The 23,030-nt window shown below is 42.1% G+C and overlaps 1 protein-coding gene across 1 annotated transcript; it reads right to left on the reverse strand.

The window, feature by feature from the left end:
• Positions 1-612: 612 nt before the first annotated feature.
• Positions 613-11,263, reverse strand: LOC108094326 (putative uncharacterized protein DDB_G0279653). Its single transcript, XM_017194869.2, is given in 7 exon segments — positions 613-2,494; positions 3,206-3,821; positions 4,698-5,812; positions 5,880-5,952; positions 6,638-6,942; positions 9,645-10,196; positions 10,955-11,263. Coding segments are annotated over 6 exon segments (2,409 nt in total). The 5' UTR covers positions 9,778-10,196; positions 10,955-11,263; the 3' UTR covers positions 613-2,327.
• Positions 11,264-23,030: the final 11,767 nt, after the last annotated feature.

Raw genomic sequence — 23,030 nt, forward strand, 5'->3', positions numbered from 1 at the left:
TAAAACTTATATATTTTATGGAAATTTCCTACTGAAAACTGTAAGGAAAGAAGTTACCAGCATTTTCTGTCCATATTTAAGATCCTGCCGTCGATTTGGTTGTTATTGCCCAACATTATTACATTTAGTAAATTAAGTTTTAAAAAAATGTCATAAATCTTAGAGCTTGAACTTTTTTTTTTAATATAATTCTAAGAAATAAAACCTTTTAGGCTCTTTACATTACGTATACGTAATGTTGCCTACATTTGCTTGTATTTTATTTGAAGACTTTGACGATTGCTGAGTATATGGGATGACCTTTGAATGCAATCACATGAAATGGGAAAAAATTACAATAGCATCGTATACAGATGGGCTATTTTGGTTACACATATTCAAGAACTCTTGAAATTCACAGCATAAACGCAGTATATACAACTGACATATCTGAATAAAACATACACCTTTAAATATTTAAAAACATTTAGCATAGACAAATGCACACCCATTTTGCAGTTTTACTTAAAAGCCCCACTGAAGAGCTGTGAACTTAAAATGTTAAATCATCCGTGAACTTACCTTTTTCAATTGGCCCGATCTTCCACTGAAATAAAGTCGACTCGGATGGCATGTTTTGAAATGCCTTAGTTGGTTTCGGTTTATTTATGTCGATTCGATTTCAATTTGATTTCAAACACAAATACCATTTAAACACAGGATGCTCGTGCATCTGAATGTGAGTTTGCAGATTAGTTGAGAGTTGTAGTTACATTTATTTTACACATACATAAATACGCATATTTGTATACATTTTTAATACGCTCGTCCAAGATGAATTTGTTTTATTTTTTCTTTGAATTTATCATATGCTCTTCTGTTTGTGCTTCCCTTGCGGTACGTCGATATTAAATATTTATGTTTGTTTATGTGTGTACGCTCGGTATATATGTGTGTACGTATATTTTGCATTTTGATTTCTCAGTTTCGTGTGTCTATATAGTTCTGTTCGGCCTCGCTCATAAAAAGCTTGCCCGAATTTATTTGATTCCCTTATAATCGAAATTGTTTTCTACTTTTCAAGTATGTTTCTCTTAATTTAACCCCTTCCGAATAAATCAATGTTTATCACGCCTAAACTTGCTTTGAAATAAATGCTGTCTTTGCCACCAGAAACAAAACTAAAAAAAATCGTTTTCGGAAGTCGCTGTAAATTTTGAATTCACTGAATCTATTGGAAAGTTTCTAGGTGTACATATGTTTAAATACATTTAGGGGTTATGTCTTAAAATTGTTATAACTACTCGATATGGTGTCTTTCTTTGCCAAGTTCAGCTTTGTTAAAACAACTTCCATACTCACTACATTATTTTCGATTCGTAGATTACGTATAGATAAATTTCTAAAGAAGCGCGAAACAATAACAGTTCATGCATGCAAATGATAAATACTTTGTTTGCTTTTAATATCAAAATTAAAATATTACACACGTATGTTCATTATTTGTCATTGTTCAGTTTTTTTCGTTATAGATTTAGTTGCCTATATTTGTATAAGTTTTTCCTTGGTTTTTTGTTTTGTTTCTCCTCTGTTTAAATGTATTGAAAACTCTGCGCGCTTTGTCTCAGTCGGGAAATAATCTTTAAACTGACTCTACTGAACTCAACACACACATAGGTATAGAGATATAGGTATATATATTGGTAAATGTATATGCTGATATATAGTATATATATACTTCTGTTGTGGTACATCTATAAATTCATTACGATTTCTATTGCTGTATACATTTAATGGTTTCTTGTTGGGCTCAATCAACTACACGAGGAGAAAGATGACATCGGGTCCTTATAAAATGCATAAACATTCAGCTTAAAATCTAGACTGTGCCTCGACTTCATTACCCCCGCCGTTCCTTCTCTGGTCAGATCGGTATATATAGTAGTACGAATATAATATGTGTTCACTGATAGGTTTCGATTTAGAGAGTGCTCGTGGCACTCGTGATAGGGAGGGCTTTACACTGAAATCCATTCAATTTATGTTGAGTTAGTTGAGACCTTGCATGTGAGACTTGTGAGTGTTCTGTTGTGATTCAATCCAATTCGATGCTATTCAACTCGATTCGATTCGATTCGATTCCTATGGCTTGCTGCAGTTGTGGCTTCGGTTTCAAAATTTAAATCACGCTCCGATCTATCCGAAAACTATACAAACCCACGCCCCTTGGCGTGTCACCTGCCACCGGGCACCACATCCTCCACCGCACTCCGCGTCTGCCACATCCTCCAGCGAACTCCATCCTCCGTTCTCCGTCCCCCGCCAACTTACAGCACAAACCCGTAACCTCAGTAACCAGTCGCATCGAATAGATCCGGCAGAACCAGCGGCGGGCAATTGTGCGGACTGCAGGTGACGCTCGGCATCTCGTCGGGTGTCACGGCGTCCGTGCAAATGCACTGCAGACAGTTGCCCGTATCCTGTGGCAGAATGTCGCCAATTTTATACAGTTTGCCTGCAACAAGAGCCAGAGCGACGGAAGCGAGTTCGATTTGCAGTTTAAATGGGATTAGGAAGTGAGCAATTGTGACGGGCAGTAATAAAATGCAGGGGCACCCAGATGGGTCCCTTGTTTTTGTTACACAGAGAAATAAATGTCTGGCTGCTGTTTTGATTTATGGAGTGATAAGTCCTCGCTTTTAGGTGGTTAAGGGTGCGAAAGTTGATTTATAGCTCACTTTAAGATCACATTTGTTCTATTCTATCTTGCACAATCTGTCATTTTTTTAATAACTCTTTTGTTATTCAGGATTAGCACAACATTTGAATTTGCCCTGAAAATCAGTATCATTTTACAAAAACAGTGGGCTTTGCAACATTATAAAACCGATTTAAGTTCACTTTGATATACATTAAACAAAGTAAAGACAGTTGAATGTCTTCAGATTGCTGGCTTCGGTTAAAAACAAGCCGTCTAATCATCTTTAGAGATAAGTGATTTGGTTCAAATTGTTTAAATCATGTTATTAGAGTTTGTTAAAAGCATTTAAAGCCCTGTTAATGATGGTATACTACCGTAAATTGTAAATTCTATTGCAAGTGTAAATATTTTAACGTATAACACACGGTAACCTTTGACAAACAGCGGCTTAGCACGAGACCTGGGGATATTTATTTCTCTGTGTAGGAACAACCCCTTCGGAGGTTCGCTGACTTGCTTGCTTACCCAAAACATTGCACATACGCCCTGGTGCCATCGGCGTCGTTGTTATAATCGTTGTCAGGGTGTACGGCGGAACACGAGGACTCTGCTGAGGCTGATCCTGATTGCTCCTGCTGCTGTTGTTGTTGCTTTTGATGCTGCTATTGCTGTTATTGCTGCTGATGCCGCTGCTGGCTGCCTGTGGGTCCATTGTTGTCCCTGCTGCACCACCATTGCTATTGCTATTGGTGTTGCTGTTGCTGTTGCTGTTGCCATTGTCGTTAACGCCTGACGTTCTGTTGCCATTTGCAATTAAATCCGTTTGGCGACGAGGATGCACATCAACTGCAGTTAGTGTAATGTCAATATTGACAACGCTCCCATTGAATTCGCTGCTGTAATCGTTGTACGAGCTGCGAAAGAAGACGGCATCGCTGCCATTGTCTTTGCCGCTGCTCCTGTCACTCTTGTTGGCCAGGCCAACATCATCGATTATTGTCGATGGCGGCGTTTCCTGCTCCGAGTTGTCGTCCAGCGAGTTTGTGTTGTCAGCATTCAGCTCGGTGGATGTCAGCCATCGGTGGAAGGCGTCATCGGGCTCCGCGTCATGTCCTGCGGCGTCATGTTGCAGCTGTCCGTCCTGGAGGGAGGATGGAGGAGCGGGAATAAAACACAGACTGTTAACACGACTTGACTGCGTAGTAAATAATAAACCAGCTCGGGCATGAAAAACCCCATTACGAGAAGCATTTCGGGCTCACTGGACACGCCGAAAGCGTAAAGTTCAAACTACTCCGGGGCGGCCAACGAAGTGGCCCAAAGCCTAATTGGGTGAGCTTCGCCCACGCTTTTAAGCAGCGCACGAAAAGCACGAAAAATGAGGGGCAAGGCAGGTCAGTTTCGGGGAGCACGTATGAAAATACCCAGACGAATGGAGCGGCACGATAATAAACCAATCCTTAAGGAAACAATGCTAGGTTGCGCACAGCTAGCAGGATGAAAAGCAATTTTTAAGCTTATAAAAGTTTTTCATTGAGAGCTCGATTAAACATTAGGATATAAGATATCAAACACTGGATATTATTTCTGGGATCTAATATATATATTTACACAAATTTATCAAATACTTAGGGATCAAGGAGGCTATCCTACAGATCTCCAAATACTCAGACAAAAAGGTTTGCAATGCATTGACCGCTTTCGCCTTAAGTGCAGTGTGAAGCTCTTGTTTTATAAAAAGAAAAGTGCAAAAATTGTCTTAGCAATAAGAAGCCACTTTCAAAGGGCAAAGTGTATATAAAACTTTAAGTATGCACCCACAAACAATTTTTTTTTTCTGAAGAAGCAAAGAAATATTTGGCTTAAATTTAGCCTCCATATCTAGTGGGAGCTAGTTCTCCTGGTGTTTACATTTGATGGATATGTTTTGTTCAGAGCTTTGCAAACTTATCTCAGATACGTTGCATGGGACAAAGCCCGGAGGCAAGGACCCCTCTTTGGACCCCTTCCAACTCACGTTTGTGGCTGCAACCGTGGCTCCGGACTTCTCCAAGCCAGACAGCGTGCTTGTCACCATTTCATTTGTTCCTGTCAACGCTGTCGTTGAGGCAGACGTGGCTGCCACAGTGGCAACTGGCCGGGTTGTCATCAGCGCCCTGGCCGTACTGCTAGTTGGCCATTGTGCGGCGGCTGCCTTGGGCTGCTTTGTTGGCGGCTCCGGCAGAATATCGCTGTCGGTTTCCGCCTCATCAGAGTTTTTGTCGCCGCCGAGTTCAACGGCAGCATCTGGCGCCCCCAACTCCGCCTCCGATCCCGCTGCCGAGGCAGCCGCCTTTTGTCGCGCCAACGCCTCCTGTTGCTGCTGCAGCAGGCGCTGCTTCTCGTGGAGCAAGTGCTGCTGGTGGTGCTGGTGCTGGTGGTGCTCGTGCTCCTCGGTCTTGTAGTCGTAGTACAGCAAGGCCGGCAGGTTCTCGGGGAAGTTCAGGATTTTGCTGGCCGAGTGCGGCTGCTGGTGCGGATGGTAGTTGTGCTGCGGGGGCGGCGAGGCAGCTGCCTGCTGATAATGCGTCGCCTTCGCCGTCTGATTAACAGCCAAAGCTGCCACACTCTGTTGCTGTTGCTGCTGCTGCTGCTGCTGCTACAGTTGCTGTTGTTGTTGCTGTTCCTGCTGCTGCTGCTCGTGTTTGTGTTGCTTGATTATATTGTAGTTGCCACCGCCGTCACTTTTGAGCTTCTTCTGTAGCTGTTGCTGCTGCTGCTGCTTAATGGTGGACTTTTTATAATCCGGCTGCTTCTGCCGCTGGCTGTGGTAAACTTCGTAGTCATTAAAATTCTTTTGATTCTTGTGATGCTTGCGCCGCTTGCCAACTTTCCTAGCAGCTTTATGCGCTTTTGTTGACTTTCCCGTTGTGCTCTCGTGGCGATACGGATCCGAGTAGTCACCATCGCCGTCGCCATTGCTGTTGCCATTGCTGTTGCTGTTGCTGTTGCTGATTCCATTGCCACCGCCTTGGCCAACACTAAGACGAGCACCACCACCAGCAGCCAGTCCAAGTCCGGCGTTAACTTTATGGCTGCTTCCCTCCGTCGCCTCCGCCGCTGCCGCTGCCGCCTTGTTTGCATTGGCCTTATCTGCGGGAAAAAGGCAAAAGTTTCTCGTTATATTATGCAAGCCGGAAAAGGCCGACGGATGACTAACCGCACTTCTCCCACCAGCAGAAGATCTCGCCGTCCATGCAGAGACACACCTCGCAGGCATCCTGGCGGGGCACCTGAAAAGGACACACTCATAACTCAAACACTCTCCTCCGAATCCCAGTTCACAAGGCGGTTAGCAGGTGCTCTGCTCTGTTCATGTGCGGTGTGTGGCCACAACCCGATAATCAATCACAGTGCCGGCAGATTTCATGGCTTTGTGATACGGCGGAAGGGTGGCCGAAAGCCACACGTTGGCTCAAGGAACCGGAGGTCTGTTCCGGAATGGCAGGTTCCTCGGTTGGCAGGACTCATGTCATAACATTTGCCGCAAGGAGCCACAAACTCAAATTATGCAATCCCTTTGTTCAACTACTGCGAATGCTCATCGGATGATGGTTGGGAAATGGCTACGCAAAACAACTAGATCTTATATCTCGTTGCTTACTTTTCCTACAGAAAGGAATATCTAGTGGCATCTGAATTTCTTTTTCGAAAACTGTTGTTAAGTCTTTCTACACAAACTAATCTAGTTATGAGGAGTTGTAAGTTTGAGAATAGCATTTCAGCTTGTGCAATGGTAATGGAAGCAACTGATTCCCCAAGACTTTAAGCAAGCTTTTTCGTATTCTCCACTATCTTACATTTAAAACAAAGTTTTAGAGGAAAACTGATTGATTGCCAAAGAAATGGAAGTGTGTCCCCGTGCGCTTGAGTAAATGGAAAACCGCTTTTTAATATCGTCGTCCTTCGACTTCCTACCTTCTGTCCGTGTGTGTACTTGTGTCCGTTGGTGAAGCAGGCTGCTGCTCTGCTGTGCGGTTCGAGGTCCTCCTGCGCCGAGGAGGCAGCTTCCAGCTCGGATCCCACTGCGCTCCCCTGAGCTCCAGGCGAGTCGCCGTCCAAGCCGTTCTCCTGCGCCCCCCCGCTCATCCGCTGGAGCTGCAACTCCGCCTCGCTGAGCATCTGTTGCGAGAGCAGGCGAGCGTCGTACTTCGCCTGCGATTGGGCCGTGTCCAGGTCGTAGTTGAAGTCCTCGTGCTCGTCCACATACTCAAAGGGCAGCGCTGCGAGGAGGCAAAAACAAACGCAAAATAATCCCGTGCTGAGTTGACTTTTCACATGGGAGTTTAACCGGAAAAACTAAAAGCCTGAGGTGGACCTAGTTCTCTGGTTTAGGTGAATGTCAGGTAATACATGCTAATATGGTAATAATATGGTAATATGGTAATATATGATATTTGCCAAAAAGACTTCGAAAAGTACTTTCTTTTAAATTCATGATTATATGTAATGCAATACTCAGCTGAAATAAAAAACAAATTAATGGTACGTCTCATATTCATAAAAGGTTTGTTGTTTTTTTAATTTTATAAATGATAATCATTGTTACAACTTATATTGTTTGGATTTTAAAAGCTTGTAAAAACCCCGTACATTTTATAAAAAAAACAGCTTTTGTTTTTATCGAAAAAAATCCCCAATTTTAAAATTCGCACTAAACCTGAACATTACTTTTTTTTTTAATTTTTTTAACATCAAAGTAAAGCTCCCACAAAAATATATAATTATGTCAAGGAAACCAAAATCCGTTCTTCTTTTTAGAAACAAATGAACTATAATGAACTTTTAGATCGGTGACATGGAAATCACTATAATAATGGCGCCCCACGGAAAAGAGTAATGTTTTTAGGTAATTTTTTTGTCTACTTTAAAGATAAGGTTACTTTTTATTATTTAAAGAATAACAGGTATTGTAAACAAAACATTGTAAATAGCTTATCGCAGGAATGTCAACTATTTAATATTATATTATAGCTGTGTCAAATAATGCGCTAAGTTAAGCCTGCGTGTTTAATTTACTGTTTTATCTTGGTTTCTTGTGAGTTTCTTTCTTAGTTTAGTTTCCAAGATTAAAGCGAAAAAAGGAAAGGATTTTTCAAAACTATTTATAGTTCTCAAAACCAAAATATTAAAGAAAAATTACATTTTAGATATTCATATTAAACAATTATATCAACGTATATAACGTAAATAATTTGAATGTACTTAAACAAAAACGGTAATGTATAAATTTAATCAGTTGTAGATAATTCAAAAAAGTTTAAGTTTAAATGTATTTCATTCCGCATTTTTTTTTTTCTGTGGATCAACATTTTCCTTTGGCTTTTCCACCTTTACTATCCTGCAACTAAAGTATATATACATATATTTATAAGCATCATCATGTGAGTCGATTTAGACATAGACTGTTCTTCTTTTGCAGGTGTAAGGCTAATTCGCTAAAACTTTATCAAAAGCCAAAAAGCCAAACATCTGACAACTGTTTATGCAAATTTTGGAAAATACCATATAAATAACTAGAATTTGCATCCTTAACCCTAATACATGCATTTATACTGTAGGGGCATGGGTGTGCGATCATTTTGGCAAGCACTTGTGCTGTATAGGCATCACAAATAATCTAATTCTTTAAGTTTTAAATATCACCACGTTCAAACGACGGACTGATATGCGGACATGGTCGGATCGATTCGTCTGATTATTCTGGTGAAATATAATTTTATATTATTTCAAAGGCTACTAGCGAACGAATATAATATACGCTTTTACTGCAACAGTTACGAATTTAATATAATATAAGAAAGTAAATGAGAACATAATATATCTTTGGTACACAAATTATGTACGCTTAAATATTAACACACACATTTTTTTAAATCCATAAATACAAAAAAGTTTTTAAAGTTCGATTAATTAAATAAAGCTCAAAAATGTTTAATCATTGCTTATAAATTTTAGAAAGAGTAATTTTAAAACTCAAGCAACGCACTAAAATGTTGACCAAATAACATTGTTTTTTAAAAGAAAAATGTTAACTCTTTATTTTATTTGATATATACATCAATGAAAAAATAATTGTAGAGTCCATTACTTCAACAGCAGCAAACGTTTAAGAACCAAAAATTAAAATATTTGGAAATACAAGACTTTTTAGAATTATTCACAACATTTTTGTTAAAAAAAGAACAAAAACTTTAAAAAGACCGAAGTGTTGGAACATTTTCGGCTCTTCAAGCTCATCTCTGACCCCGAAATGTTTCATGAATCTCTTTCGACTTATGTGTACTTCCCGGAAAGTACACTCAAAGACTTATCTGACCTATCATAATTTGTTCCGTCTGTAACCAAGTTCTTATTTAAAATATGTTTAAATGTGCTAAAACACTTGAATTTAACTTTTATCGCACCAAGGTCCACCCCACAGCATGGAGTATCCAATCTGCAAGCTGTTGCCACCTCACATATGAAATTTGGCGAAATTTCCAGGGGCCATAAACGGTCGCGTTGCTGGCATTTTATTATGCATATTTGATAAATTATCATAAAAATAAGAAGTGAAATAAATCACAGGCCACATAAAGGCGAGCACCCTCGCATTGTGTGTGCATATGGATGTTGTTTTATGGCAAACAGTTGTCATTAAATCAAAAGGCTGCACTCATTATGACATAAAAGCGGCGAGCGGCGAAGGGCGGCAGGCAAATGGAAAATGGGAAATGTGAAATGTGAAATGCGAAAGCGTAAAGCGCTCATAAAAATGCAGAGTGAAACGCTTGCCGTAATTTATGTAATACAGATTTAATAAGGCTGTAAAATGAATTCTCCGTTTTTTATTCCTGCCAAGCAATCAGCGCGGAGAGTTGCTTAAGCCGAAGACGAAGACGAAAACGAAGATGGAAGGACTGCCGAGGACTCATGAACTCACCCTTGGTGCGGCAGAGTAATCCCAGGACGGTGGCCAGCAGAAGGCAGGACCTCAAGGAATGGCCGTTCGTCATGCTGTCGCTCCTAATAATCCCAAGAAGAATCTCACTTTCGGCGGATTTCACGGATGGCATTGCACTCTACTGGCTGCACATTACTTGCACATTTTTTGCGCTTACTTTGGCTCCTTCCGTTGGCCCACTCACACACTCACAAGCCCGCAGAATCGCAGGGATCCGGCAGGACAACCTTCAGCGCTGTTTGTTCGCCGTTTTAGGTTGCTATGTTGCGATGTTTGTTTACGCTCCTTCGCCAGTTTTGTGTTTGCGTTAGCACTTTACACCTCGGTCGCAGTTGCTGTTTTTATCTCACTCGAGTTGTTTGTTATTTTTAGAATGCACACCTGTACTTTTTCATCTTGCCACTCACTCGAGGGTGAAATGCTGCATTTAAAATGCTGATGCTGCGCCTGCTAAATGTGGGCCCTCTTAAGTGGGCAGCGATTTTCGCAGCCATGCCAATTTATGGAGGCTGAATGTAAATGGGAACTCAACTACTGCCATTAGGCCTCGCTTATATTGAATTTATTTCGCCGAGTCCCTAATGGCACAACTGTGATTCACTTTCCTCTGCCTCAGCCTCAGCCTCAGCCACAGCCTCCGCCTTCGCCTTCCGCCCCACCTCCCCTTTGGCAACTCCTTTCGGCGCGACTACGTGTCTGGTTGGAAAACCCAACAAGTGTTTCCCCGAGAACGTGCCTTATGTAATCAGCGGGCGGAAGCTGCGGCAGCTGCGATTGCTACGCTCTGCGGTGGGCGACTTCAAATGAAATTGAATCCCATTAACTAATCATAAAGACGAGAAGCTGCCCGCCAAGGGACGGAGCTCCGATAAGCTGCCGCTGCCCACTCCCTGGTCGAATCTGTTTACGCAATGCAGCGTCAATCCGTTTAATTTATGGCCCAGGAGTGGGCAGAGCCATGCTTGGCTAGCCAAATAACAACATTCGAGCAGGTGAGGAGGGGAGAGCACCCGGAAATCGGAAAAGCGGAGTGGGAGTTGGGAAAACAGTCGGTGGGAAAACAAAGAAAGGCAGAGCGAAGCATCCGCAGCGGGAGGTCGGGGCGGAAATTCATTGCCCGTCCCGGCCACGTTTGAAGTGTGAGAAATTAGCGCCGTGCCAGCGGCAGTTGCGAGCTCACAGCCGCACACACGTGACTGTCACACACTTTGATGGATGAAACAAAGCGGGCTGGCAGCCATAACTTCTAATAAAGCCTGACCGCGTGGCCGGAGAGGTATTTAATTTACTTTTAATTTGAGACAATTTCCGTTCAACTTGATTGAATTCCAATTGCACTGCTGCCCGTTCAACACGGAGAGCTCCGAAGGCGCTTTAATGGCCTTAGTTTCGCAGCCGCTGCTCACTTTTCGTTCGCTTCCCTTTAATGAGCATCAGCGGAGAGCGATTGAGGGCTTTAATTACACTTTATGTTAATTGAATGCACTTTAAATCCAATCGCGAACCTGAGGCGTCGGCGGCTGTCCGTCACACACGGCGGCTACTCGATAACTGAATCCGAGTCCTGCGACACACACGGCGGCTACGCGATAACTGAATCCTGCGACGCCACTGTTGCTGCGGATGCTGAGTCCTTTGTATTTATTGCACACAGCAGCCGCCAACAACTCAATCTCGCTCTCTCTCGCGAGAGAGTGCTCTCTTCTCTCTCCCCGCTTTTATGAATGAGTTGTGCGCAATAAACACAGCTCGAGCAGCAGAGAGCGAATAACGGTTCTGTTAACAGACTGTTAGCCACTGGATTCATGCAAATTGCATTAAAGTGAATCAGTTATGTGCCGTTATCCCGGCCTTTTTGCTGGAAATTGCATTTGCCAGCCGCCACTTTAGCGGCAGCGCCGTTAGGCCTTGTTGGCCTGCATTTACCACCTGAAATTGCATTGCCCTCTGCCCCCGGGAAAATGCAAAACAATATCAGGTGCCAGCGCAGAGATTCTCACCTGCGTTTTCGGCTTACCTTATTGAATTGCGCGGGGGGATGTGCACCTCTTCGAAGAACGAGGTGATTTCCCATTTCCCTAGTAGCGAAGGACTGGCAAATGAAATGAATTTATACAAAATGGGTATTTAATCAGTCATACAATTCTGGCTAAAGTCTTTGTGTCTAATAAAATTACCCCGACACCTGAACTGATTTTATGAAATTGTATTTATTATTGGCGTTGAAATTACTTAAAAAACTCAACATTACAATTTGAGCTTACTTTTAAATCAGTAATATTTTTGTATGCATTGGCAGAGATGAGTTAAGAAAAAATTGAAATTAATTTTGTGTGGAGAGCGACCCTTTAACTGTTGACTTTTTAACCTTTTTAAAAAATGTGGGTCATGAGCAGCACTGTTAATAAATAATTATAGGTACTTTTATTCACTTTATAAAGTGAACAATTCAGCAGAGTGAAATAGTCAGCTTTAAAACATTACTTTTTACAGAGGGAATTAATGACTGCTAACGAAAATGGAATTTACGCCATAGTTGCGGTCAAAGGTAAAAATCATCCCCTATATATCTGTGGGTATCTGATAGCTACGTTATTGAAGCTTCACTGTCCCAAATACTCGAGTTTTAAGCTGTCCGTTGTCAGCACCCAGAAAACGAAGTCGTTGCTAGGGATCGGGATATAGTGTCGATTGCACTTTTGGAAAATCAAAGTCAATGGGCGCACTGTTTACGAAAAGGCTAAACCCCTGTTAGGAATGTTCGGAATACGGCCTTCAAATGCGCTTGGTCAGGTGAAGGGTCAATGATGTCAGGCCTTTACTAAATTCAAAACTGGTGAGGAAGGTAGATGGAGCGCAGCATATGGTGAACATGGGAATAAAGGCATGGTCTTTTGGATTCAAGCACCCATTGATAGTACCGGTAATCCTTGCGCCCAACTACTTGGATTGGGAATGAATTGGCAACTTGCTTCTCGTCGTACACGTCGTCTTTTGCTCGATCTCGCCCTTAAGCAAATTGCCCACATATGTAGGTATTTGCGTTTTGGCACTTGCCGCATCCAATTCTTTTTTACTCTTTGGATTTCACTTATCTGCTTGCGGAAAATGCTTTTGAGGAGTATTTGAGGGTGGGGAAATTCCCGGCTAAACTGAAGGATTACCGATATCCTACGCCATAACCGATATTCTACGAAACGGTTGCCAAAACAGCACTAGAAAACAAGTAAAACAATCACCCATTTAAAGTATGCAATTTCCATTCATTTTCCTTTGCGATAAATACTATTTAAAAAAACCTTTAAAAGTAAATCATCCGATTTACATTTTGAGCTGATGTTTCCCTTATGACAGTTTTAAGCCCCGCGCTCGGGTGGAAAATGATAGAAATTGCTGAATTACAAAAGTATGCTATAAAAAGTTTGTGCTGAAGAGCCCGCACAAAAACACAGACCTGGCCATAATACGGTTCTGAGATATTTTTTGCGAGCGGGGAATCCTCGCGGCAGGATGTGTGGTGGCCTGGCAAAGCTGCACATGTTAAAGTTCAGTCTTAAGCACCGGGAATAAAGTGTAAATATGTAAATGACAAAAGCCCGGCGCACAGACGCGCACACACCCAAGGACGCAGGACGCAGGACCTGTCAGGACTCAGGACTGTGAGGCCGTTGAGTGACATGCGATGTTTGTGCTGCTATAGCTGTACTGTGTAGCTTGTTAGACATTACAATGCGTGTTTGTGCCAGGATAACTGTCAACAGTTGCCGTTGAATTCGTTGCTTTTCCGAGCCGCCTTCCCGTTTCTCCGTTCGTATTTTTCAAAGTTTGCTAATTTCTTTTGTACATTTTCCAAATGCCTCACAACGTCATGCATTAACATAAAATAACAATACCTCCAACTGACTGGGGGGCCATCCCGCCGTCCTTTCATGTCCTTGGATCACGTGCAACAGTTGGCGGTTGAGTGCAGATAAATCATGGGCCAGAAGCTATTCCAAACGTAACCCACACCGAATGCAATCAATTCGTTTCCGACCACATGAAAAATGCCATTGACCCACTGAAAGCCTAATATTTATGCGCATGCAAATTGGTTCCCCTCATGTGCACAATTTGAGCGGAAAATATATTTATCGTTATGGCCAAACAATAAGCCCAGTTGACAGATGATGCCGATCCTATACGGATATAATGTTTGCCAAAGCAATTATTTTGTTCCTCGGCAAATGTGCAAATTAAACACAATCATAAGCGAGTGCGAACATATTTATTTAAATACCTCTAACTATTTAAATTGTGTTTGAACATTTAATTAAAAATTATGACCCACAACAGGAGGTAAATATGAATATTGCGGCGTCTGTTTTAATCCAAAGTAAATTGAAAGCCTAAAGTTTAATGGCCTTCTGGTTTAATAGCTGAATAAAACCCTTTGTTGGCTGAATAAGAACTTTTACAAAATTAAAATGTTTTTACTCTAGCATTCTTTTGGCTTGTTATACCGAAATAAATCTTAGGAAATTTGCAAAAGTTTAATAAAATTGTCAACTGCTCATCCTCAAGTTTCTTTGTTATGAGTATTCCTGCTTTTTGGGCAGCCATTGAGCACAATCCTTTCTTGAGCCCAAGCAAAGCATATTACGAAACTTACGCCATAAATATTAAAACATATTGTTTTAAAATTTCAGCTGGGCCAACCTTGACTGAACCAGAAAAATGGTTCATTTAATTTGACATGTGGCCGCTAGGTGCGACCCCAGGCGGAGATTACTTAAGTTTATGCAAATTAAATTGCAATTATAAATTCTGAGGGCCAGCGAACCCTGCCGTCTGAGTTGGCCCTGAACAAGTGGCTATCTCGCCAGCACCATCATCTTGGCCTAATCTCGGGACAGCCTCGGGCTGGCATTACACTTGCAAATGTCATATGCCAAATGTAAACATTTAAAATGCTAAAATACATTTGACACTCGAGTCTGCAGCTCTTTGACAGACGCTCCTCGGTGGCATTGTTGAGTAATCTGCCTTATGTGCCGCATCATCCGAATGTTTTCGTTGCAGATTCACTCAAAACGAAGGCTAAAAGCTCTTGTGGCTTGTATTCATAGCGAAGGCATCTGCCAATCCATTCCTCGCCCGGCCAACACCCTTTGAATTGCGGGCTTTGATGTTGATGTTGGTAAACTCTGAAAGTATGTTAATACTCTGTCATCGAAAAGCGAATTTAATTACATATCAATTGCATTAGGATAACCCAAGCTAACTATTCGATCCGTGTTTTTCGAGGGAAACACGTTTTATTCCGTGCAAGTGACAGATTTACCTGTACAAATGTGGTTGACCACATGTGGATCAACTGCAGACGGATTCTGACGACCATTAAATTTAATTGATACTGCAATCGAAACGAGCTTCATGCATATTTTTCATGCATTTTAAATGAAATTGCTTGAAGGCGAATCGACATTTCGGAATTAAATTCTTTTAAAGCGCAAAACTGTCGGCGGGAACTGAGCACGATAAAAGCTTTAAAATTGGGTGTTAAAAATGTTTAAAAAGTTTTTCGGTGTACCAACAGAAGTGGGAGTAGGGAGCCCACACGCCAAGTGTGTATATATATTATATGTAGGTACATAGTTCGCGAAACTAACAACAATATGGAAATCAGTTAACACAAAAAATAACGCAATGGAATGAACTCGAGTCTTCAGAAACTTTGACTTTTTCACAACAAAATTTTTAGACTCCGGCGGCTGGGTTCTTGTTTTTGGGCTGCGACAGAGCTGCCAAAATGTCTTTTTCCTAAACAAAAGTAGCTTTCTTAAATGTTCATTTCTAAAGCTCACAAATAGCGAATTTTTCAGTTTTAATAAACATCCTTTTTTGAAAATCTTTCCCAGCTTCCTATTGACATTTTTAATAGTGGTAATTGCACAGTCTTCAGCTTCGAAAATTTGTCCTTTGCTTACTATAAAATTAATACTATATTATTATATTAAAATTTTAAATAATAATGTTTACTTTAATTGTTGCATACATATAATATTTCAAAGTTGCTTTTTGAAAAATGTAATGAAGTTGTCCTGATTAGAAGGTAAGAACGTAGAATGTTTTCAGAGAAACTCTTCTTAAATTTTATTCTGCTGATTCCGGTCCGAGTCGCCAACCTTTTAAAAAGTGTGCAACACTGGCCTGTGGCTTGGGGCAACTTCCTGTTTCCATGGCTGTTATCTACGCCTTTTGTCTCTTGACCGAAAAGTTTGTCCTGCGCCTGCCAGCGGGCTGATTAAAGCGAAACTTAAATGCAAAACACTACGAAATTGTCTGATTACGAACGCTGAAGAACGGAATGCAATTGCGAGCAATCTCGTCCTGCACCTGTAATTATGGCCTGGCGAATGGAAAACGCGGGAGGCGTGGGCCTTGGCGTTCGCCCATTGAAGTGTAACACAAAAGTATGAGGGATTGCTAAAAGCAATTTGAGAACAACAGAGTGAAAACGCTCCCAGTTCCCCGATTCCGTCTCCCCACTCTCCAAGCCCAAGAATGGCAGAAGTTGGCGTTGCCATGGCAATTATGGAGCTGCAAGAGGTTGCAGAGCTGCGAATGGATGAGATGGCCGCCAAGACAAAGCCCTGCAGCTCAAGGCTACACTCGTAGAATGTCAAGGATCATCCATAATTTATTTTATTTAAATTTATCTGAATAGAAAGCAGATAAAGCAACCCATAGTATTTAATTAAATATTACTTCTCTTAAGGAGAAACTTAAAAAAAGTTTCCACTTTATATTTTCACATACAATTGGTTACCACATAAGGTTAAAGCTTAGCTTTGTTTTCTAAAAAACTTCAAAATTAATTAAATACTACTTCTCTTAAAGAGAAACTTAAAAAAGATTCCTTTTCCACTTTAATTTTTTTGGTCTAAAAAATAATTAAAAACAAAATGCATTTGGTTCAAATAAGTACGGCCAAAAGAAAAAGTGAGGGCATTTATCTTGATACCCCCAAATACTTGATTTATTGATTTACAAACAACAAGACATTCATTCACCTTTAAAGTCCCAATATTGTTGTCACGCAGTAATTTTTTCGAGTGTACGTTGCAGTGGGGATGGCTTCAGGAGGTGAAATACTAACTGGATGGGGCGGATTGCTATCTCAGTGGCATACTTAGCAGGAGAGTATGCATTATCCGAGAACTTTATTAAAGTGCACAGTGAGTGCGCCTCGGCACCTGCGGCTGCGACAACTTGGCAGCCAGCTAGGCGGCCATAGCCGTGATCCTTTCAGCTTTTTCAACTTGCCTAAGCTCGAGTTGGCCGCAGGCTGAGCCCCCAACAAGTTGCACACAATAAAACATGCATGGACCGCAATTAAAATTCGAACGGCGGGGAAAGAGCAAAAAGTCAACCAGCGAGGACATTGTTACATATTAATGAAGGGCCCGTGAGCAAACATGCCTTTGTAATTACCTTAGGCAAACACAAGGGGCTTAGGTTTTATTTTGGGACTGTTGACTTTGAATTAAACAAAACAACCGGCGCAAAAAAGACAAAAGCGTAGTGTAAACAGAAAGTATTTCATTTGGATAAATAAGAGTTCCATGGCGAGGACTAAATATTAAAACTGTCTCCGTTTGCGTTAAAAGGTGAATGGGGGAGAGTTCAGTGTGTTGATCGGGCATTTCTACTTTTTATTGCGGTTCGGGTATCTTTTTATTAGCCACCATAAAGCGCCTCTGCTGCTGACATGTATGTTCATGTCTAGCCGCACTTTTATGGCGCATAAATCTGTTCGAATGACGCCGAATTCTTTCGCCCAAAATAGACATCCTGCAAGACGTCCGCTCCCTTTTTCGATCCCTTACAGCCTGCTAATTTCGGCAACAAATCTGCTAAGCCAGCTTACGGTCACACACAAAGTCCCTGCCACACACGCACACACTGGGCGAGTCCTGCAGGACACATATGTAGACGCCAGGGCCACCGACTTTGGCAGCCTTGATTTTATTGTGGCAGGAACTGAAATTGAAACGTAAATCTTTGCGGAACTGCCGAAGTCGAAATTGATTTTTTATTGCGCGTTGTTGCCTTTATGAGCGATTTAATCATGGGATGTCGGAATGTCCGGGTTAGAGATTAATCCCGCTGGAGCCGTGCAACTGGTGGGAGAACCGAATGGCGGCCATCAGTGTTGCACAAATGAGAACTGCTGGCATCCAGCGGTTGTTTATGTTTTCGCTCACAGCGGGCACAATTTGTTTTAATTGCGAGCAAAACAACTGAATAATCACATTACATTGCCGGGGGAAAGTGGGCGGTTGGGTTCAGTGGGCGGTCCGATGACAACCGTGATTGTTTACGCACTGCAGCTGATTCAGTTAAGCCCGGCGGAGAAATCAGTTTGTGTGCGTGCCAACGGCTTAAAAAACGCGCGGAAAACAGAGCAGAAATCTGCGCCGCGCTGCAGAAGCGTCATATGCCAACTTCGATAAATTGCAGCGACGTAAATAAATCGCAATGGGAGGAGCTCGCTGCGGAATTGTGTCAACAGCAATCGCAATCGCAATTGCAATTGCAATCCCGATCCCAGAGCAGTTCGTCCGTCACAAGTGCATCGTGGCCAGCCAGCGCACTCTTATATCTTAAATTTAAATACACATTCCTTCCTGTGAGACGCCTGTTTGGGTCCATCATAACGATGTGGCAATAGCTCTGATCCTTGTTAAAGACCAATGGACTCCTTGCCACACACTGCGTGCATACATACTATACGCGGATGTGTGTGTTCGGCTTTAAGCACTGGCTGCCTGGCAACGGCTGCTGAAAAGGATTCATTTCGTTTCGTTTACTCTTCCTGGACTGGGTGGACTGGGTGGTCCGGGTGCGAAGTGTCAACCACTTGCAACTTTTGACGTTATATTTTTGTTGGTTTTCAATTAAAAAGTTTGCCTTATCCTCCCTTTGTTGCAGCGCCCAACTGGCCTCCTCGGCAGCCGTTCGGCCTTTTAGCCAGATTTCATTGTTCGGGTGCCACTGGCAGCCCTTCTGACAGCCTGCATGCAACACATTTCAGCCAAATGGAAATCGCAGACAATTGCCATTGACGTGGGCAAACCATTTAGGTAAATAATTGCTTTGCCAGCTTAGTGCGGCATTTACAGCAATCAAACAATGGCCGGCAATTTCGCAGGTTCCAAACTGAATTAATTTGTATGTAGTTTGCATGAAATCGCACGAAGAATGAGCTCTTCTCCAACATAAATGTTAAAAATCAAATGCGAGGTAAAGAACAATACAACAATACAATCTGTCAAAAACCTTAACTGTAACCTCGACTTTCAGATACCCATTTCAAATGAAATCGATGGGTGCCAAACAGTATTTCGCACTCAATCTACATTTTCAATCCCAATATTCCATGATCTCGAAGTTTGATCTGATAAACAGAAAAACAAAAGTGGGAAGATTGCCTCTTTTGATATTCCTGTTAAATAATACTTGAATTTTTGTAATAAACATTTTAAAAAGGCAATTAACTAATATCACTATGCCAAATTATGATATTAAGTTTTGTAAAAATTTCCATTTTAAAAAATTTGACTCCTATGAAAATCGGTCTATTAAGAAAATTGCTTTTAATTCAAATACAAATTTGCAGAAAGTGTGTGATGGTAAATATATTTTGAAGGATTGCATCTACCTAATAAGTAATATTCAATCGACAGCTACAGAGTTCTCATTTTCGTCGAACTTAAATTCAATACTCTGCTCCACAGTCAACTTTTTAAAGCAGTTTCCTTTTACATGGCCACGTTTGTGCAAAAAACATATCTGCCAAGAAAGAAATTTTAAAGCCTGGCGTTGATAAGCTGGAAATAAAATACTTTCTGCCAACTTGTATTTGGGGATTATTGGGAAATGCACTTGCACTAAACGCTCGTGAAGAATATTTCTTCGATACATAAATTCGTAATACGCTTTTCTGCCAAGTTGATCGTAAATTGTGCTGACAAAACTCCGCTTCTTGCACGTTTTATTATCCTGGCGCACTTCCAAGCGTAATTGATTGATTGATGGATGGATGGATGGTTGGATGGATGGGTGCATGGGTGGACCGAGCACTCACACACCGCAGACACACCCTCTAAAAAACACATCCGAGCGAGCAATGGCCGATATTAAAGCGGCGACTTTCTGCCAAAAGTCCCGGCAACTTAGCACGTTTAATCTTTAATTAAGAGCAACAAAGGCGAAACGTTATCTGACCCTGTTTTCGGTCTGTTTCGGGGAAAGGACCGCCCTTGCCGGCTTAAATGATGCGTTAAGATGACTCCGATGAAGGATCACGAAAGTGGCTTGTGGCTTTTAGGGTTTCTGTGGCCCGTGGCCGCAAAAGGACTTTAAGGCCAAATACTGTGCGCCGAAAGGACACACAGTTCGAGGCAGGGCAGGGCAGGGCAGGCCAAATGGCAAATGGCAAATGGCAGAGTAAACCGCCCTTCCGCATAATTCGCAAAGGCATTGCAAATGAATTAAATTACACAAAAGTGCGAAATAATGGCCGGCAGGCCAAAGAGTTGCGCCAGGAGCCGGGAGCTATGCAAATGGACACTCGACCGCTCGGGAAAAGGGGCCAGGACTCGAGCCACAAGGATGCCGATGGTGATGGCGATGGTGATGGTAATGGTGACGGTGCTGCTAAGTCGGGAAGTGGCAGGGATTTTTGCAAAGGCGAAATCCTATTAAAATTCAATTGTCTGTAAATAAAATGATGGCGTGACGAACTCGGGGCCAGCGAGGAGGATTGTTTGTCACTTAATTAAGGTTAATGTGCACGTCCGACTGGCAGCAAGGCTTAACTTCGGATCTGTAAACAAGTCCCATGCGTAATTAAATTTCCAATGAGAGTGGCGCAGCAGCAGCTGCTGCCGAACTTTGACCCCGGGCCTCTCCTGCGGATGTACTGTAGTTTCGGGAAACAGAAACAGGACATCAGGCAAATGGCCTGTGCCGACTGTGCGACAAGTTTATTTCATTACGGCCACAAAGCAAAACACTTCCTCCGGGCACTTCCTCCTGCTGAGCGAGCATGTCGCCGCAGAGTGGAATCAAATTGAAAGTTATCAAAATGTGTGCATAACGGATTGCTAAATAGTTATTGTCCTGGCACTGGCTGCTGTGTGTGGCTTCGTCCGTACAGCTTCCCGCCCGCCTCAGATAAATTTAATTACGCCAACAAGTCACACAAGTGTCTCTAACTAAGCGTTAGCCGCACTCCATACACATCGCAAACAGATTTGCATGGCAAACAAAACTTTTCCGAGCCGCTCAATGTATGCGCATATCTAATGCCGAACTGACTGCGGTCGTGACTTTGGTTTTCACTGTACGGGTAATCGGTTTGCGGCGCCCGCCAGTCCAGTGTCACTTCATATCATATATACAGTGCGGTCCAAAGCAACTTTCGCCGTATCCGTCTCTCCGAACGGCCATAAACGTTGTTTCGGAGCACCAAGGCAGATTTACTTACCCATCGCATGTTTTCGTGCACTTGCAGATAACCAATCGTTTTGGCCAGGTCCCGAAGACTACACCAAGCTCAATGTGTGGTCGATTTTGACAGGATTTAACTGCATAAAGCTAGCCGAAGCTATTAGCAAAAGTATTCTCACCTTCTACTAATTGTTTTGTCTTGCGCTTTATAAAATATTTTGTCAACTCATATTCGGTAGTGGCTAGTTAATTAACCGTTTTAAACAGAGATACTTATGTCATTTGTATTTCATTTTAATATCAGAGTTTTATATCAACAAAATATTCATAACAACGATCCTATCAAGTTCCAAGAAAAGTCAATCAAGAGAATTAAATTTCTTGAAATAGAAATTAAGGTTTGAAAAATAAAATAATAGAAAACAGAGCAGTTTCCGAATCCAAACAACCGGAAACTTGATAACGGTTTCTAGGTCCCCAGTTTATTTCTGAGTAAACCAAAAATCCTTTTTTGAGTGTACACATCAGCAAAGCATCTTTTTGCACGCTATCGTAAATTGTAGAGTAAGAATTTCCTTATCAAACCAAGCCGAAAACTTTCCTCGAAGTTTCCGTGTGGCCGGGGGATAAAAGTGTGATATGATGGCTTGAGTTTTATTGTCTCGGCTGGATTGCAACTCCCTTTATGGCTGGCACACTTCAGCTGGCTGATCCCGCCATTAATGCCTGCAAATTGTGCCCCGACACGCCAGCAAATTCAATACAGAATAGAAAAAAGTTGCTGGCAACTTAAACTCTCTGCTCGGCTCCATTTTGTTCGGGGAAGTTAGTTGGGCTGCTTTTATTTTTTACAGCCGCTGCTGGAAACTTTTCTCATTAGTCACTATTTTTAGCTGCAGTTTAATTGTTACACACTCGCAGGACGAAAGTTTCGCAGTCAGAGTGCGAGTACTCAAAGTTGTTTCAATTTTTTATTCCCCCGCTGGGGATTCAACCGTCGGTGGTGGGTGGCTGGCTGCCATTTGAGAAAGATTTGTGTAAACAAATTAAGCGTGCTGCCATTTCTTTTCTAACACCGAGCAGGTGCGAAATGAATATGGTGAAGTTACGGCCGACAGAATTAAAAGTTTCGGGCCCCAGTGGCAATTAAAGGTAATGCGTGTGTGTTGCCGTTGGCAGGGGCATTCCCCGTAATTACGCAAAGCGCGCCAGCAATGCCTTTAATTCAGACTCAAACGAGGACGCACAAAGCATTGACATGCAAGAATCCTGTTTTGGTGCAGGTCCTTCCGTAGAGGCATTCGCCTAATGGCCTGGTGAAATTTTATACATTGGCACGATGTACCTTTGGCTGAATCGCACTATGCAAGCTGCCGCCAGATAAATTCGTCAGCCCTTTTCGCCTCCGTCAGAAAGCTGGCTTTAATTAAGTGCATGCCTTGCTTGTGCTTCAATATGAAATCCTTTGTGCTGCCCGCGCCCGGAATTTCCTCGCACAACAAATTACAATGTACATTAACCCTAGACGAAATGACATATCCTTGCGGAGTCAACAGCTCCAAAGGTATTTTCGTATTAAATTACCCCAGCAAAAGATCTGCAACAGAAATGCACTTAATAAACTTATCAGATGGAGACAAGTCCTGTCTCATCACTTCTGCCAAATCGGCTTAACAATGGCATTCAGCTTGTCAGCAAATCATAAGGATCTGCAGTTGAGAGCAAAATGTAGTATAATGCAAATTACATTTTATTCAATCTTAAAGACCTCCCGATTTGCAATTTAAAGTTGAAAGTCAACTTTAAGCATCAAAAGTTGCAAATGGCAGCAGCTTCGGCGGATTTAATCTTTCTGCACTCCTTTTA

The sequence above is a fragment of the Drosophila ficusphila genome, unplaced genomic scaffold (assembly GCF_018152265.1).
Source record: "Drosophila ficusphila isolate 14025-0441.05 unplaced genomic scaffold, ASM1815226v1 contig_414, whole genome shotgun sequence".
Classification (NCBI taxonomy): domain Eukaryota; kingdom Metazoa; phylum Arthropoda; class Insecta; order Diptera; family Drosophilidae; genus Drosophila; species Drosophila ficusphila.